Consider the following 17,355-nt stretch of genomic DNA (forward strand, 5'->3'; position numbering starts at 1 on the left):
TTGCAAACCGGAATCCCCATCTGAGGGTATCAAATGTTTTTTAGATATCTAGTGATACCACAACCTGGTCACACGCCGCTGGTGGGGTATCATGTATGATACGCAGAAGCCGCCTAACATTAAAAAATGTGCTGCGAACCGGAATGAATCCGGACTGGTCTTCATGCTCTAGTGTACTCGCAATGATATTACCCAGTATCTTATAGTCTAGGTTGTGGAGGGATAGCGGTCTACATGAGCGCACATCCATTGGATCGCATCCCGATTTAGGTAGCACTACAAGTAATGCCTCATGCTGCGATTGAGGGACCTCCCCATGCTTCCACACCTTGTTAAACCCTTCCAAAATGCGTTGGTTAAGGAGTGTGGAATATGTCACCTGGTACTCTTTCGGCAGGCCCTCTGTGCCAGGTATTTTGTTCCAGGCTGTCTGAGAAATGGCTGTTTGCAGTTCCTCGAGCCAAATGGGTTCATCAAGGTACACCTAGTGCTATTCATATCAGCACTCCTTGGGCAAACGCTGATGAGGATGTGCCATTTATCTGTCTTTGCCATTTGGTTTTGAGTTTCTGAAGCTCACTGTCCATAAGGTCCATAAGGGACTGTGAGAAAATAGTTGGGATTGGGTAGTTCATTTTCTCCATTCACATGCTAGTACACAGTATACATCTGACACCCCAAATACCACCTCCTCAGAATATTCCTGGAACTGGGAAGTCTCCATTTAAAGAAGGCTCTGCTGGAAGAAAATGGCTTGCACAAGGACTGGAGGATTACTGAATCCTGCTGGCTCCTAGGGACTGGAACTGCACTTCAATGGTCAAGTGGTTGGCCTCCTGATTACCTGATTCAGGAACATGCAAAACCGAAGGAATCCTGACTACTAGATAGTCCAGATGACTAGACTCTGCAGGAGACCTGTCTGGTGAGAGACTTGGTGCCAAGTAACCTGTCCTGAGGAGCTAGGTGCTGGAGGACTGGTTGCTGGAAACTAAATTGGATGATAAAATGTTTGACTGCGATGACCCACTTGGTGCATCTGTCCTCTACTCTACTGCATTTGGCCTGAAATTGTACATAGGTTCCAATCCACTACGAACTGTTATTTTTCCATGGTGCTTTACTTCTTCTAGGGGCTTTGTGCCTTAAACTTTAAAAATTCATGACTCTGGTTGCCTATTAAATGCTTCTCTCTTTTTATAACTTGGTTTGGGAATTTTATTGTGTTGTGTACTTTACTTTGGACTTGTTCATACTGCTTAAACATAGCATGCGCTTCTCTGGGGATTGCCTACTGATTGTGCTATAGCTATCTGGGGTGGAACAGAGATTTGCTCACAAGTGTTTTGACCTAACAAGAGTGAGTTCATTGAGTTAGTAGTGGTTCCCTCTCCCTTATTAATTACCCCATGTCTGACATGTACATGCACCTACCATTGTAAGCCAACACACTTACCATTGGACATCCGCACACCCACCATTGTACATGTGCACAAAAATCATATAGCCCTACAGCCATCACCATATACAAAGAACTCATTATAGTTTTGCCAATTTTATCCGTGCTTAAACCTGACCTCTCAAGAACTCAGTCACGTGATCATGCGTCCTTTTACAAACTTAGAACAATAATCAATGACTCAAACACATCTTATTTCAAGCTTTCTGAAGTGATAATGGGTAGGAATGGAGATTGACAGTGTATGGCCGGATAATAACCTGGTTAATGGTTGCACCTAAACTTGAATTTTGTGACTTTAGTTTTTATGGGGAACCCCTGTTAAGATTAGGCAACTGTAACTCCCTTTCAAACTTAGTTTTTTTTGGGGGGGGTCAGGTGGATATATATGTGTATATATAACCTTTGCTGACATACCTCAGAGATGTTACGTATTTATTCATTTACTTATATATTTGTTACCATCACATTGCAAGGCAAAATACCTATTCTTATACATGCAAGATGCAATTACTAATCTGTTATGTAGGGGATGGATTTAATCAACTGATCTCTGCTTGTGGTTAAATATCTTTGATTAAAACTTCTACATGTGGAAAAACAGCCAGCCATAGATTGCGATATCAGATTATCTTCAGATGTAATGGCCATTCTGAGGGTATAACTTCTTCAAAAGGATGGCTCCATTACTTTGCAGTTCTTAACCGACATGATGGTGAGCGCGTCCGCTACACTGAGATGCATTTCATATTATCGTCCGGTGTATTCCTACCCTCAGAATAGCCATTGCATCTGGAGATAATCTGATATCACAATCTATGGCGTTTTCTACACAACTTGAGGAATTTGGTTCTATCATATTTGAGAATTGTTTCTCTCCCTTTGAAGGAATCTATTTATACATATCTGGAAGATATCTTCTATCGATGTGGTGATATTTCAGGAAATTGGCGTATTACTCTGTACGTCTGTCGCATCTACGGTCGTTGTACCCACATGTGAACCTGTGGTCTGGAACCGCCGTGATGAAGGTGGCCTCTAATGAGAGGAAAACCGAAACGCGCGTAGGCTTTGGGTTCCTACAGTTTCTTGTATTTATTTATTTATTTATACCAACAATGTGAAATTAGGCTTTGGGTTTTATAGCTTTTTGTATATAAATATACTAATATTATGTTATTATATCATATATATATATATTGATTATATTAAAGTATGTTGATCTATTTATGGCTTTTGTATGATTGAGGATTGAGTGGTTGTCTTTGCTTATCTTCTTTGTGGGTGGTTCTATTTAAAAAAAAAAAAAGTGTGCAGATGTTTTCCAGTTATTATTGTATAGTATTTTGGTTGATTGTATTGATGCTTTATAATAAAATATTGACGAAATATGTAAATGATCTCATGAAATATGGTTTGTTGAAGTTATAAAATTATAGTATCCATTTAGCCCTAGATGGGACACACAGCAAAATGAGAGTTTTTGTCATACGGTATAATGTGAGTTTATCTATTTTTTTAATGTCTTTTTACTTACATCTGTATTGTGGTATTCGACAGTAGCTCTAAGTATTCTTTTTGCAGCTGAATTCTTAATTATGCCAGGGCCACTGGAAATATGCAACTCTGCTGTAGTGGCGCTTTCTTCTTTGTTATGAATTTGCTGTATTTGCCACATATTCCATAATTTGCTGCATAATTTGCACATTTTAACTAAAAAAATGTACCTATCTCAGACGGGCCAAAACTTACTAAATAAAGAAGCATCAACATGTGTTGTCATGCAGTGGAAGGTCCTTTACAAAGGCTTACTGGTCACCCTTCCAGTCGCGGCTCGCGGGATGGAAAGTGGACGCCAGTAGGACGGGGGGGGGGGGAACAAAAAAATAATAATAATAATTAACTTTCCTTTTTTCCCTCTCTGCGGCGCTCTATTCCTCAGTCGCAGGCTGCAGGCAGGCACAGGCTCCCAGCCTGCCCTGCGGCCAATCCAGACGCTGCTCAAAGCAGCGTCAGGATTGGCTAGGAGCAACCAGCCTGGGCGCACACAGGCAGACTGGAATGGAAGGCTGTGCAGGCTCTCTCCAGCCCAGCAACCGGGTTGCTGGGCTGGAGTGAGAACTGTGCGCATGTGTGTTTGGCCGGCCAAACATTGCGCATGGAGCACTCCCCCCTCCGTCCATGTCATGCTTGTGGCCCGCCCACTTTTACAGAAACAACATAATAAACTGAGTTTATTATGTTGTTTCTATAAAAGTTTTGCAGCTCCTGCTTCTGGGGGTGGGGGGTAGTGGAGGAGCCACTCCTGCACCCTTCCGTAGTTTATTGCTGTTTGGATATTAAATTGGCACTAACGAGCCGAAATCTTTGCTAGGGCAATGTTAACACTGGATAAAAATTACAAAATAATTAAGTCATACTATCACAAAATGTGCCATACGATTCTGCTACATCCCATGACTGCATCAAAGGAAAATGTTTTCGTGAGTAAAGGGGTGGGAACAATTTCCGAACATTGAGTCCTTCACTTCCAGCATAAAATCAGTATTCCAAACCTTTTTGGACATGATAAACTAAGAAGATACCTTTTGTGTTTGAGATGCTATGGGTTTTTTTATTGTGAAATTCCTCGGAAACTGGAGTTCTTACTCTGAGACTCCCACACCCCAAAGACCGAATTATGTGATCCTGAGGAACTCACTGACTCTTGGCGCCTTCCTTCCCTTCCATAGGAATGTAAGCGCCTAGAAACGGCGTAAGTGGGTAGTGTTAATTGCCATTTGAAATGCGGGATGTTTCAGTATTTAACTTTGGCCTAGCCGCAGAGAGCTGCATTAATCTCCCAGTGCACGTAAAGGATTGCTTCCCAAATAAATCTCAGCCACGATGATGTTTGATGGGGGAGTTTGGGGGCAGCAGATGTTTTATCTGCCGGCAGCAGCAGCAGGCGCGCTTGCCGCGAGCGGAGAGGGGAGGCCCTGGCGCTTCCTGTGACGAGGCCGTCTGAGGCAGGCTGGCCTGCTGGGAGGTTATTTCCAGTCTGAGTGTGCGCGCTGCCTGCTGCACGGCGCATCTTGGGCTTCCTGACACCCGTGCCTCTCTCTCTCCTAGGGCTCCGCGCTGGTACCATGGCAGGGCTCTAGCCGGCGAGCACAGCACCGAGGACATGGAGACGGCCGCCGCGGACGCCGAGGCGGACAGAACTTCGGTGAGTTACTGCCAAAGTCTGCTGGTCGACTGACGCATTGCATTGTGTGTTGTGTGCATCCGGGGAAAGTGCCGCGACAAGCTCTTGGTGTTGGACACCGTGCAGTTCCATGTTGCGGTATCGACCGGTGTGTTCAGGCGAGGCGGTGCTGTGTGTGGTGGGTACCAGTGCAGTGATTTCAGAGTCACTCTATAAAACCGCATACAGCTGTGCCTGATCAAACGTTCTATTTTTATAGCTGTCAGCCTGTTCTGTAATCCCGTGGTAGCAGATGCTGTGGGGACAGGGGCGCGTGCACTCAACTGGTCCAAAACAGTCAGGCCCCTGTTGTCACAAGTGGACGCCACATGTGCCTTGAGCTGACGTTGTGCGTTCATCGCTTCTCTGCCAGTGTCTGCTTGAGTTAAACATGCCTCCCGAGCTTCTCCACAGAGGTGTTATGGGTTAAAGGGAGACGGTCTTGTGCACGCTTCTGAAAGTCACTGAGAGGAAATTATTTTGGCAGGGACAACAAATAAAAATACATTAAAAATCTATAGTTTTAATGTCCCGCCTGCCAACCAAGCCTGTGACATTATGGTGTCGAGATGAGTTTAGATGTGCCAGTTAGTTTGTAGCTTTGTGCTTCTGTGTCACAGGCCCAGTTATTAAACTCATAGTATTGTTCATTTAATGCGTGCGTCGTGGCAGCATGACATTTAACTATAGGGAATGATCCAAAGGAGACCAGCCAGTTTACTCGCGGTGTCTTGGGACAGTAGAGGAACACTCACATAGGTTTAAAACAAAGGAAACCGAACGATATATACCAGCTGAAAACGGAAGCGAGGCACACGTAAACACCCAAACGTACACCGGCACGTGCTCAATGTGTACATACACACACATACCCGCCCTTTCCCCTCCAGGAAGGGCAAAACCGAATGCTGATGAACGCAAATCACATTTCTTAGCATTCGCTTATATGGACCCTTGGACCATATCAATTGATGTTTTTTATCCACTTGTGACTGATGCACCCATTTCACTAAAGTGAAACGGAAATACGTCAGTAGTATGAAGGCCACCATTATGCAACAAGAAGAGGCCGGGAGTGTTATTTTATTCCTTTTAATTTTCCGCACTGGTGAATCGTATCAAAGTAAAACACACATTTGAGGAAAGGAACGCGGTTGTTGATCGGCGTGGATGGATAAAATGTAAGTTGTCATCTGCATTTCTCATGCATACTTTTCTGCTAAAGTGGTCACCATAGTAGTTTGACAAAAAAGTAATTACCCATTTCAACATTATTTACCCTGGGAGACTTATACTCTCTCCGGCTTATCACATGACCAGATGCGCAGGACTTCAAAACCCAATACTAATAATAATGACTTCTTTTTGCTCCTCACTCGGGGCACACTTTGGATGGCACTGTATATAAAAGGTGCTTGTATCTTACGAGCGCGATGGTGGTTATTCCCTGGACCCTCTGGATGTTGTATTGGCAGCCTTACCAGGGATGGTATCTGTTCCCAGAAGCTGCACACGAGTTGTGCATCAGATGCACTTTGTCTTAGAAAGGTATCCTGTATGACAAACGTGAATGTTCACAGGCCGAGGAGGGTTAGTACTTGAGGGTTTGACGTTTAAGGAGCTGATACTTTAAGGTCTGTCAGTGGGTATAGACTCCACGGAGCTGTTTTCACAAGAGGCCCGGTTCTAGCGGGTGGGCCAGGCCCACCCAAGCATGCCCTTTGGCCTTTCCAGTAACCGCAAAAGAAGCCACAGAGAAAGTACATGTTAAGTGCTTCCTCCCTCCATGTCGGCAAATGTGATATATATATATATATATATATATATATATATATATATATATATATATATATATATATATATTTTTTTTTTTGTTTCACTTTTTTTTACTTTAATTATCATTCAGGGTTCAATGAGAAATCCCTAGAAGAACACATTTTATAATAGCTGATTTAATTGTGTACTGATAGGGAGAAAAATATCGCCTTTAGATGATTTTCCCATTTTTTCTACTCTGAGACAAAACTCTGGGCACGCATGCCCCTAAAAAGAACACAGCCCGACAGCGAGCTTAGCTCATGTCTGAGGCAAGCTGCAATGGGTAGGTGTGTGTTGGGGAAGAGAAGGCAGGGGTTTACCTGCCTATGATGCAGCAGGTGCAGTGGCACCAGAGTCCAGATTGTAGGCTACCTCCAGAATTGAGGAAAATGCGGCACACATTGGCCCACCCAAATGCACCCTTGGCCCCTCCAGATATAAATTCCGGGAACCGGGCCTACTTCACAAGGGCACTGAACCCCAGTAATTGTTCAAATTCTGGGCAGCTCACTGATAAGTATACTTTTGGTTTCAAAGGTGGTCTTTGCCTACATTTTTTAAGGCCCACTGAATGATAACAATATACCCAATTGTATTCAATGTGTATAGCATGCTTTTGAAAGGTAGACCCCACCCTCAACCTCTGATTTTGTTCCATGCCCCCATCTTTTTCGTTAAACAGTGCCACTTCTTAAAGGTTTGTTCCACCTCCGTTTGTCTTTTTTCCCGATACGTTCAGACTATGGGAGAGTGAATAAGCCTATCTTTTGAAATCATTGCTCTTTTTTTGCAGTTTGCAAAAATACTCTGCAATCCTCACAGCAAGGTTACATTTTCGAGTAAGTTAAACATCTGGGTAAAGAATTGGAATTTTAAAGTAATGTCCGTCAATATAGAAGCCTGCTGTTGTATAACCGGACAGCTACTGGGTCCCCAACCAATGAAGCAATGCTCACGACACCCCCCAGAATACGGAGCAAAAAGTAAAGAAATACTTAAAACAGCAATATACTCAAAAGTGAACAAAGTTTTTATTAAACATATTTCGGAAACTTTCATGATAAAATAACCAACTAAAGTTTTCAACGTTTTTCATTTATTTTAAGCTAAAATATTTTGTTATCCCCTTAGGATATAGATCAAAATGTTGGAGGATTGCTATTCTGCGAGCAATTCTGTGATTTATTTTTTGTTTTAATGACAGTTGTTGTACCGTTGTATTTTTTTCCATTTTTAGAAATAAGAACTGGGTGCAACGATCATACTGACGTTTTTATGTAAAGAATTTGGTATTATTTTTATATGTGCTATTCATTTTTTTAGCATGTTTTAAAGTCCAGGCTGGTACTTCACGTTTCAATGCTAGAAAGACACAAACACTGTCGCACCTTATTATTGCAGCTGAGCCCTGCAAAAACGCCTTGGAACTGGACTGAACCTGTTTGTACTACAAGAAAAGAAGGATGACCTAGTGTTGGCAAGGTCAGTTCTGCAGATCTTTAGGGAAGATTTCTCAGGAGGGACAAGTGTGAATACATACTGTAGTGGCAGCAGCTGATGGAACCTTCCAGCTTGGAAGGCCTCTGGAAAGTCGAGGCTAATATATTGAAGTTCTGGTTCTGCCAAATGTCAGTGGTTGTGGTGATTGCAGGATGGGTAGCTTATGTGAATTGTACATTCAGTGATCTACCAAGCTGCTAAATGTTGGGTGGCAGCAGTAGCATTGCTGGTTGCAACAGTAGCAGTTTGTAACCTTGAGTACAGTTTTGTTTAATAATTAAATACTTAAAACGTATATATTGGTGGCCATTCGCTCAGTGATGTTGGCAGCATCAAAGTAATTGAACCTATGGGTGATATTTGCCAACTGTGTTATTAAGAGTAGTTCGAATTAATTTTTAAAACACTAATATTGATGATATTTTACATCAAGACAGTTGATTAATTTATGCCTAATCCTAGGAAGTTCTTTGTTTGTGAGTAGCACAATTACCTAATTTGTTCCCTTTAATGAATTTATTTTTCTAATCATGATCTAGATAAATTAAATTTTTATTAGGTCATACCTAATGATGTAATTTGTTCAGCATAAATATTGCATGGTCCTCAAGGCCTTAGCACGTACCTTTGCGCATTAGAAGACTCCAGTGGGGCATACCTTTAGTAAGGAACGGCCATGTTACAACTTCGATCCAACTTATGAAAATATCAGAATATGTGAAAACATATTTAATTTTATTTTGCCAATAAGGAGTTAAATTCTTTTTGGAAGATAGGTGGCAACTGAACACACCTCAATATTTCAAGCGCTTTGATGAGATAATGTCGTGGGCAGGCCTTGAAAGGACCTTCCCATTTCCTCGAGCAGCTGTAGTCTAACGATGAAAGAGGAGCACTGAAGATGTCCGGTATAGACACAGAGGACTCATCCTGGCTGATGAGGCCTTTGAAGCAGAGAGCATCCCACAGTGTGTACAAGGCCTTCAAGCTAGAGCGGTTGATACTATACACCCAGTGCCTGGGGGCAAGGATGCTTTCTCTGGGGAGTGAGTGGTCAACAGCTAAGCCCAAGAGAGCAGTGGCAAATAAAAAAGGTGTGAGGGTAAGCCTGCAAAGAAAAAGTTTAATATAATCAACCAACATCAATAGAACTGTGAAGGATTACCATAGTACTCACCATTATGATAAATGTGACAGAAGAATACTTATCTTTATTGAGAGCAGCAAGAAAAGAGAACTTGTTGCTTGCAGGTAAGATGATTATAGGTATTGTTGGTCTACTTGGCGTGCTACAATTTGCTTCCTATTGGCTGTGTTCCAAAGTGTCATAGGCATTGTATTTTTTCCTTCTTTTTTTGTTATTGCTTTTTTTGTTAAACATCTTGGCTGCTCTTCAGATAACACCAGAAAGCGTGATAGGAACCTCTTTTTTTGGCTTAATATCCCTATTGAAGGGTTGAATACTGATGACCTTCCCCACTCGAACCCACAGTCTGCTATGCAACAAAAGCATTGTGTCTTGTAATGACATGATTTTATTGATTACTACTCTTTCCAGGAGCTGTTCATATGCCTCTACAATACAACACATGCCCTAACTGGGCTGGCTGCATCTCTCAACTGCCATTGGGAGCAAAAATAACCAGTTTTTGCCCGTTTCACCCTTCTTTGGATTCTCTCTATGGTGAGAACACACCCCCCACCCACTTATTGCCATCCTAAAGGTTTTAAAACCACGGAGACCTTATACTGAAATGCAAGAATTTTGATAAAAAGTTGCATTTTTCATTGTGGAACATATCAGCTAATTGTTAAAATAAAATAAAAAATATGTGACACATACTGCAAGCCTTCAGCCCTTTTTTTCACATGACCTGAAACACTTGTTAGTTCAACAGTTGCTCATTTCACTTAGCCAGCCCCTTTTTTCTGAGAGGGCAAGCCACTGATGCATAGCAAATTACCCTCTTTCACACTCTTCTGAGGAAATAATGTCGACCATTACATTTCTTTTGAGGGTGAGATTTCTCTGTGATTTAATCACCTCCACTAAGCTGTCGGTGTAAATGGAATGACTGTTTTTCCCTATCGATACACTCAAATTTACTTAAGCAAACTCTTCTCTCTGGTACCCTCACCAGGGCCCTTCATCAGTTGGTGCGAGTTGGGTTGTACTGTATTTCCTGGCATTTTTAGGGCGGGTAAAATTAAATATTTTGTAAACTGTAAATCCAATTTTAAGGTAAAGGAAGTAGAAAGGTTTCACTACTTAGGAGTGAGACATTGAATGATTCACACTGTATTAGAGTGGTGGTTATTATAGAGCGTTTATCTTTTGTTAAATTTATAACTTAAGCAGTGGGTTTGAAGAGCTCCTCATCTGGTGTTTACAATATTCTAATGGAAACAACCACTTGCCTCTGCCTTTATGTGAAAAAATGGTTGCAGATCCTGGGAAAAATAATAAGGGACACCTCTTGAGGTCCAGTATGGCAAGACCTATTAAGGAGTACCTCTACAATGGGGAAGCCCATTGCAAAGTCATGTTTGTCCGTTACCTATCCTCGGCAAGACTTAATTGATTTTACCCTGAAATCGGTCCATAATGCCGGAGGAGATGCAGGCTTTTGGATGACTTTCAACATCTGCTGTGTGATTGTCCATCTGTTATACAATGTTGGTAAGAAATATTTGCAGCCATAAAGGATATTCTTGGATACCCCTTGCCAAATAATATGAGCTCAGTTGTAATGGGTTTATACTTCCATCTATTAGAATGATAGACACTGCCAGATAAGACGTTGATGTGTAATGCCTGGAGCTGCAAAATTAACTCTGGCTTTTATGGCCTTTGGTAGGAATTAGAATTAGTGGTGCTGAAACATCATAGCCAAGTAGACACTGCCCCGTACATTATCAGATGGATATGAGCCCATTATTGCATTATTTGTAATGTTGCCTCCCGTAAATGGCCTGCCAATCTAGACTGAGGGCTTTGAATTTGTTTTCCTTCTTAAAGGATTGGGAGACTTGTGTCTTTGATTGGAGCATAGAGTACTTGTTTTGACATAACTGTTGTTGAGTTAATTACGAATTAATGCTGCCGGCAGACTCTCCAGAGGGAAAGGGTGTGGCTTCCTGTTTAAGTGTAGGTTATGTATGGTTTTGAGAGTAGTGCTGAAGGTGTTGATACCCGGTTACCGTGTATCGCAAATGTCAATCATGAATGCTGTTCAATTTAATAGAAATAATTTGTTAGTAGAAAAAGGAAGTCACAAACAGCCTTGCTATGGTGAAACAGTTTCTGTTTCTGGGCACTGCATTCTTTGGATGACATCTTGGGTATCATTCTGCCGTTGCTCTATTGATTATTGGGTGCCGATCTATGTTGTCTAGTTTTTTTGGTTCTGGAGATGCTGTGCAGTGTTTATGATGAGGCACAGCATTATCAAAGTGTATGTGATAATGTCCAGCGAGAAGGTGGTGGCTGAAATATTATTTTGTGTCCGACAAGCCATTCTTCCAAGGCTGCCAAGATACTCTTCTTGAAAACTTCAGCGAATAGCCTTAGCAGATGTGTTAGAAATGCAGAAGAGAGTAGGGCTTATTGATTATTACACCATACGTCACATTCTGTTAATTACCTTATACTTGAAAATTTAGGAAAGGGTTTGTCAAATCCCATCTAACATGCCAAACTCACTGTTTGGTTTGTTGTGTTAGAAGGGGTTGTTGTGCAGTGAGAGAATAGGCTTCCAGTTGCGTTGTTCTGGCTTGCGCTGCAGCTACCCATGCAGATGAAACACAGTGAGTCGTCGTCATGCAATCAGCTTGTGGCTGTCCTTGAAGAGAAAGAGCAGCTGCCCTGAGCTGATCTGGAATACCAGTAACTTGAACCCTTTACGTTCACTTAACTTCCAACCTAAAGGCAGGCAGCGTAGTTTGTTCTGTTCTCTACCTTAAAGCTCCTTTGCTAGTCAATATTTGCAGTACGGCTGAGTTGTGTTGGGTACATTGGACACATTTCTCAGAACAGTGGATCACTTATAGCAAGTCTGCACAAGTTCTTGGATTATGCTCAATATGTTTAGTTAGGGAAATGTAGCGTAGTTAGAAGCCCTGTATGTTACCCAACGTAAACCTCAACTTAAACTCTGACACCTTTAAATACCTATTGTTGTTTGGTGCCGTTCACAGTACATGGGAATTAAAACAACTTTTATTAGGTGATGTTAATTGGGTGGAACCATCAAGCATGAAACTACAACTTCATGAAAAAGCTTGGAAAACTCATTAGCAATCCAGGTGTAGTTAACTGGATTGTTCTGATATTGAAAACATTTGTATCAGTCTTGATTGTTAGAAATCGTGCTTAGTTTAAGAGAGCCACGCTTAAGGTTCCATGCATTCTTCTACATACACAGGTTCGAATTATTGCTTAATAATGTGATACTTTTGTCTGTAAAGTACCATATAGTTTAGGAATGATTCTCTACATGTATTAATTTTCTTCTTGGTTGGGGTTCCGAAGTAGATGCTCAACCTTGGCTCTTCCCACTTGGAAGTGCTACGGGTAATTGCAGATTGTTGGTAGCAGCATTTTTTGTAGATCTAGAGTAGATGCTTCAGTGTACAAAAGATTGTGGCATCCATATTACTTTTAAAAGGGACAAGTGGACACAACACACACACCCCAAGAATCACTATACCAGTCTTGTGATATTTAAGCATCTAAAAGTTGTAAAATCCAGATTATAGATTCTTTCCTTTTATTTTATGTCATGCCTTTCCCCCTACTTGGATCATTGTATAATGTTCCTTAAAGAACATGGGCAGTTCAGAAATGTACAGTAAAATAGTACATGCACCTTGCTCTGCATTGGAAAAAGTTGCTCTGCTTTTACTTCTGTTTAATGCACCAGAAAGCTGTGCCTTTGCTGGTGTCCTTACTACTGCAGCCAAACCTTTGTTTCTAAGGTGGTGGTCCTCCTTGTCTGCCCTGATCTCTGCCCTCTCCGCAGTACATAGTCCAGGCCCTGGAGTGCAAGGATGTTGACATTTGAAATGACATCAAACTGATAATGATAATGTATAGTGAACCTGCTTGGGTGTACTGTCCGCTGCCAAAGCAGGTTCATCATAAGCAGATAAATAGGGCCAGATGAGCATCAGTGAAGTGAGATATCTACTGTGACATGGGGCTAGGAGGTAGCCAGGAGAGCCCCATGTTAGTAAGCATGGATGAATGTCCTCTTTGTGGTTGTTAAATAAGTCCTTGTAGAGTTACACCAATGTATCATTAATTAACATACAGCTGTAGTATTAAAAATCTGACCAAAATAAAAAGATGGTGGTTGGAATACTCTAATCTGAGTGCTTTGTAATTGGTTGGGCCACATTCCATCGACCATTTTTGCCACAAGAGGTAGAGACCAGCCATGCACAAATCAATCTTGGTCTTGTTCCAGTAAGTACAGTTCACCCCAAATGGCCTCGCCAGGTCCCTTCCATATCATGGTTGTCATTTAGGTGTCATAATTGCTTTGACTTTCCCTCTTAAGCTCTCTGGCACTGCCCTTGCAACCCTTGCCTTAAATTGTGGCAAAGGCAGTGCCAAGAACAGAAGTTAAATAGTATCCTGATGAGTACTATTAACCCTATGCAGCTCCCTCAGTGACTTGACAGTAAACGTTTATTTTTGTAAAATAAATCCTATCTTTCCGTTCCCATGAAAAACAAATGAAATGAATTAAATAGAACACATTTTCAAATATGTTGTAGACGCTCATCATTGTGAAAATATGGAAAATAATGTTTGAATTAAAACTTCACTTTATGCTTTAATGCCTTACACGCGATCATAATTGAAATCTATTAACAATGATAGGGATAAGTTAAGTATCCGGTTGTGTAGTGGAGAACCTTACCCATTTGGTCTTTCTCTGTAGGGGTTCACTGAATGAGCGCAGAAAACTCCTGAAGGTTGGCTTTAATCAGAGAGCTATACGAACGTGCAGACAAGCGGCGATCGTTATTTTAAATCATCTGACTCTATATTGAATGTGAGATTAATAAAATTCTTGCGCCTTGCATATAAAAAAACTGAAAGTGCAAAATAAGATGAATTTAAGAGGCAGTTGACTGAGTCTTTTTATATGCTTACTTTTATTCCTTTAAAAACAAAAACTTTTGCAACTGAACTGTATATGAATTTTTTAAGCTTAAACATTGGAGTATGTTAAAACTCTATTTTGTTGCTATTGGCTTTTAGGTTATTTTATGGGTTTTAAATTGGAAACATTTTTTTAATAGATTTATTTTAATTGAATTCTTTGTTCAGACGGTGTAATTATGCACCCTAATAAAATTGAATTGATAAGTTAAGTAAATAATACAGGTCATATTTAATCAATGGTATTCATGAATAAACACAGGTGGACACAGCCATAAAAAAATTTAATCTCCTTTTGTGTGTCTCTTGTAATTTACCAGTATATATTATTATTGGGATACACACTAGGGAAACAATTAGATCCTGACCTTTTTGTGGTATAAATAATTTGAGTTCCCAGTGTTCTAAATTTCTGTGCCACTATATTCTCTTCTTCAACTAGACGTTTTTTAGTGCAATAAAAAAGGTATAATATTTCTATAATATCAGCACCGTACTTAAAATATAGATGGGATTTAGAATGTACTGTAATCTATTAATAAATGTAGTGTTATATAGTTGTTCACTTAAGCAGACCTTGACTTCAGCAGTGTCAGTTATTATTATGATGTCATCAGGATCAAGATTGTGTGACCTCACTTCCTGGAATGATTCAGTCTCAAATATCATATGACTTCACTTCCTGTGATGTCGTTGGTTCGTAGGCCGGATTTGTCACGTCACTTCCATTACCTTTGGCATTTTGGGTAATCATTGTTTATACATACATTAGGGAACACAGGCTATTTAGCCCCCATCATTAAGGTATTGTTTATTCCTGTAGCACAGTGAGCACTGAACCCATATCAGGGAGAACTCTCCGCACTTAGGAATCATACTAAGGTTAATCAAAAGGTGCTGGATGTCGTATTAAATTAGTCTCAGACACTGGAAATTCTTTGGGGCCATATTCCAGCATGAGGAGGCCTATACAGGCTGAAATTGTGTAGAGTTGCTTGTAGTCCCTTCTGTAGGGGACGTGGCATGGCAGTTTGCAATGGACTTTTTTTCTTTGACCAGGAGCAAGGTTGATTTGTATATTGCTGGTCTGTGTTTAGAGTGATTAGAATGATTTAGTGGGCAAAGAGTGAAGCACTGGGATGCGGCCTGAGTGATTATCAGTGTCTGAGATATATTTACCCTATTTCACACGTCACCTGCTTGTCATCACAGTAAGGAGACATGAATGTTCAGAAGTTTAAATCCACTTTAAGCTGTTTGATGACATAGATGTGGTTATTTACCTGTCATCTGTGGGATACGATTCCACTGTAATTCACCATTACACTTTATTCTTGAAATTTAATTTAGGGAAACCATTACATCATGATAGTTTGTCTGGTCAAATGATTAATCAATTAATCGATTTAGTGAGCTAAATCCAACAGTATAAACAAGTGGGTGATCCTTTATGTACCCGTCACAACTTATATACTTTTCAAGGATTTTCTCTCTCTCACTTTATTCACCAAATGCTTGTTGTGGTGACAGTATAATTTGTAATAGGACAGTTTTAGGATGTAGTGGGGGTTGGTGAGGTTGTGTTTGTTATCTGAAAAAATACCTTTTGCAGGGATATAGTCATGAATGAGGGATTGGTACCTGGAATGTAGTGAAACCTAATTTGAACAGTTGAAGTTTCTAGGACAGTGGTGGAAACTGCAGATTCATGACAAACGCCTCAAGCTTTTGCTACCTTCTCAGTGTTACCTTTACGTGAACTTTGGTATAACCGGACATCTCTTAGCGAGACGAAGACAACGTTTTATGTTAAGGCATACTTTGGAGAGCCCATCTACCGAAGTAATGGATCTCCCGTAAAAATGCAGAGGTGAGTTTAGTCAATGAGTGTGATTTTGTCTTTTTCTGTTGTAGTGTCCTGCAAAGAAGTCCCTTCCATGTAAAGCAGGCAGAATTTTATTGTTGTGCATAGCTAAGATTGTTAACTTGATAACTTACGCACTTACTGATCTTAGATCTTTCATACTATTTAGAGCTCACAACTTTCTAGCTTCTCATGTTCCTCATCTAATTCAAAACATCAGGACTCTGAAAATTGGAACTTCACTACCAGCTCCTAAAGTGATGATTGGTGACATTTGCTAAGAAAAAAAAACTTTCTGTTTTTGTTTTTTTTAAATATGCACAAACCTTTGTCATTTGTTTGGAAAAAGATCAACATAAAACGTTTCTCCTACACCTCCATTATAACCTCTGTTTTGGAGTGAACAACGTTTTAATCTCTGGGGTTCTTTCTGGAATTTTTTTTAAGGTTTGGTTGTGGACAAGTGCAAAAATCAGGAAAATGGCTTCGTACAAGGAGAGTGAGTCCTTGGTATTTTTGGGGGTACATTGAAGACCCAAGACATGGAACAACCTCCCTCAGCACATTAAAGCCTCCTCCTCACTCCTTGAGTTCAAGAAGCTGAAGACCTGGCTCTTCGTATAAGCACAGTAGGGACCACACACTTACACACATGCCCAAGTGCCTAGATACACTCTCAGGTGATAAGTGTGTTATACAAATCAACATAGCATAAACTCTTTCTCGTACCAGAGTCCATCAGCTAACCTTCAGTTTAGTAGATGTAAAACAGCAGAATATCAATGCATGCAACAAAGGGAATTTTGAACAGTACCAAAGAAGGGGCAGTAGCCTTCCTGGTTCCCAATGCATTTGCCAACAGTTTTCCCTTTGATGCAATTAGGTAGGTAGCCACCTTCACCACGGCATCCCAGACCTTTGAATTCCTGGCTATAATATTGGCCCTATGGTATATATTTTCTGATTTCCTCTCAGAGCAATCTTGTCAGTTCTTTCTTTAATCTCTGTCTTTTTTTGAGTTGTTAGGATGATTTGACGACAGCCCAGTTAAATAAATCCACATTGTTTAGCACACTCCCTAATCATCCGCATCTCTAATGAACCCTCTGCATTCACCCATAGGATGCAGTCTGGCTGCTAAAAGTTTGGATGAGTGGGGATGGGAATGTAGAGAGGCCAGATTTTTGATTTTACCGCCACTCTGTCCAAAACTGCCAGAGTAGTGTGAGTGACTGGGGATGAATATAGCTCACATGCACTGTATTTGTTCCTGCAGTTATCTGGTCCACAAGGCACAATTGCTTGTTGGACTTTAC

The 17,355-nt window shown here is 40.8% G+C and overlaps 1 protein-coding gene across 1 annotated transcript in view; it reads left to right on the forward strand.

Annotated features, from left to right (window-relative positions):
- The window catches only part of OSBPL8 (oxysterol binding protein like 8), a 943,374-nt gene that overhangs the window by 195,677 nt on the left and 730,342 nt on the right, over positions 1-17,355 (forward strand). Inside the window, exon 3 of the mRNA XM_069229570.1 lies at positions 4,571-4,667. Within this exon, the coding sequence (XP_069085671.1) occupies positions 4,626-4,667 (42 nt within the window). The 5' untranslated portion in view covers positions 4,571-4,625. The remainder of the gene's footprint in view (positions 1-4,570; positions 4,668-17,355) is intronic.

This window comes from Pleurodeles waltl, chromosome 4_1, assembly GCF_031143425.1.
Source record: "Pleurodeles waltl isolate 20211129_DDA chromosome 4_1, aPleWal1.hap1.20221129, whole genome shotgun sequence".
Lineage (NCBI taxonomy): Eukaryota > Metazoa > Chordata > Amphibia > Caudata > Salamandridae > Pleurodeles > Pleurodeles waltl.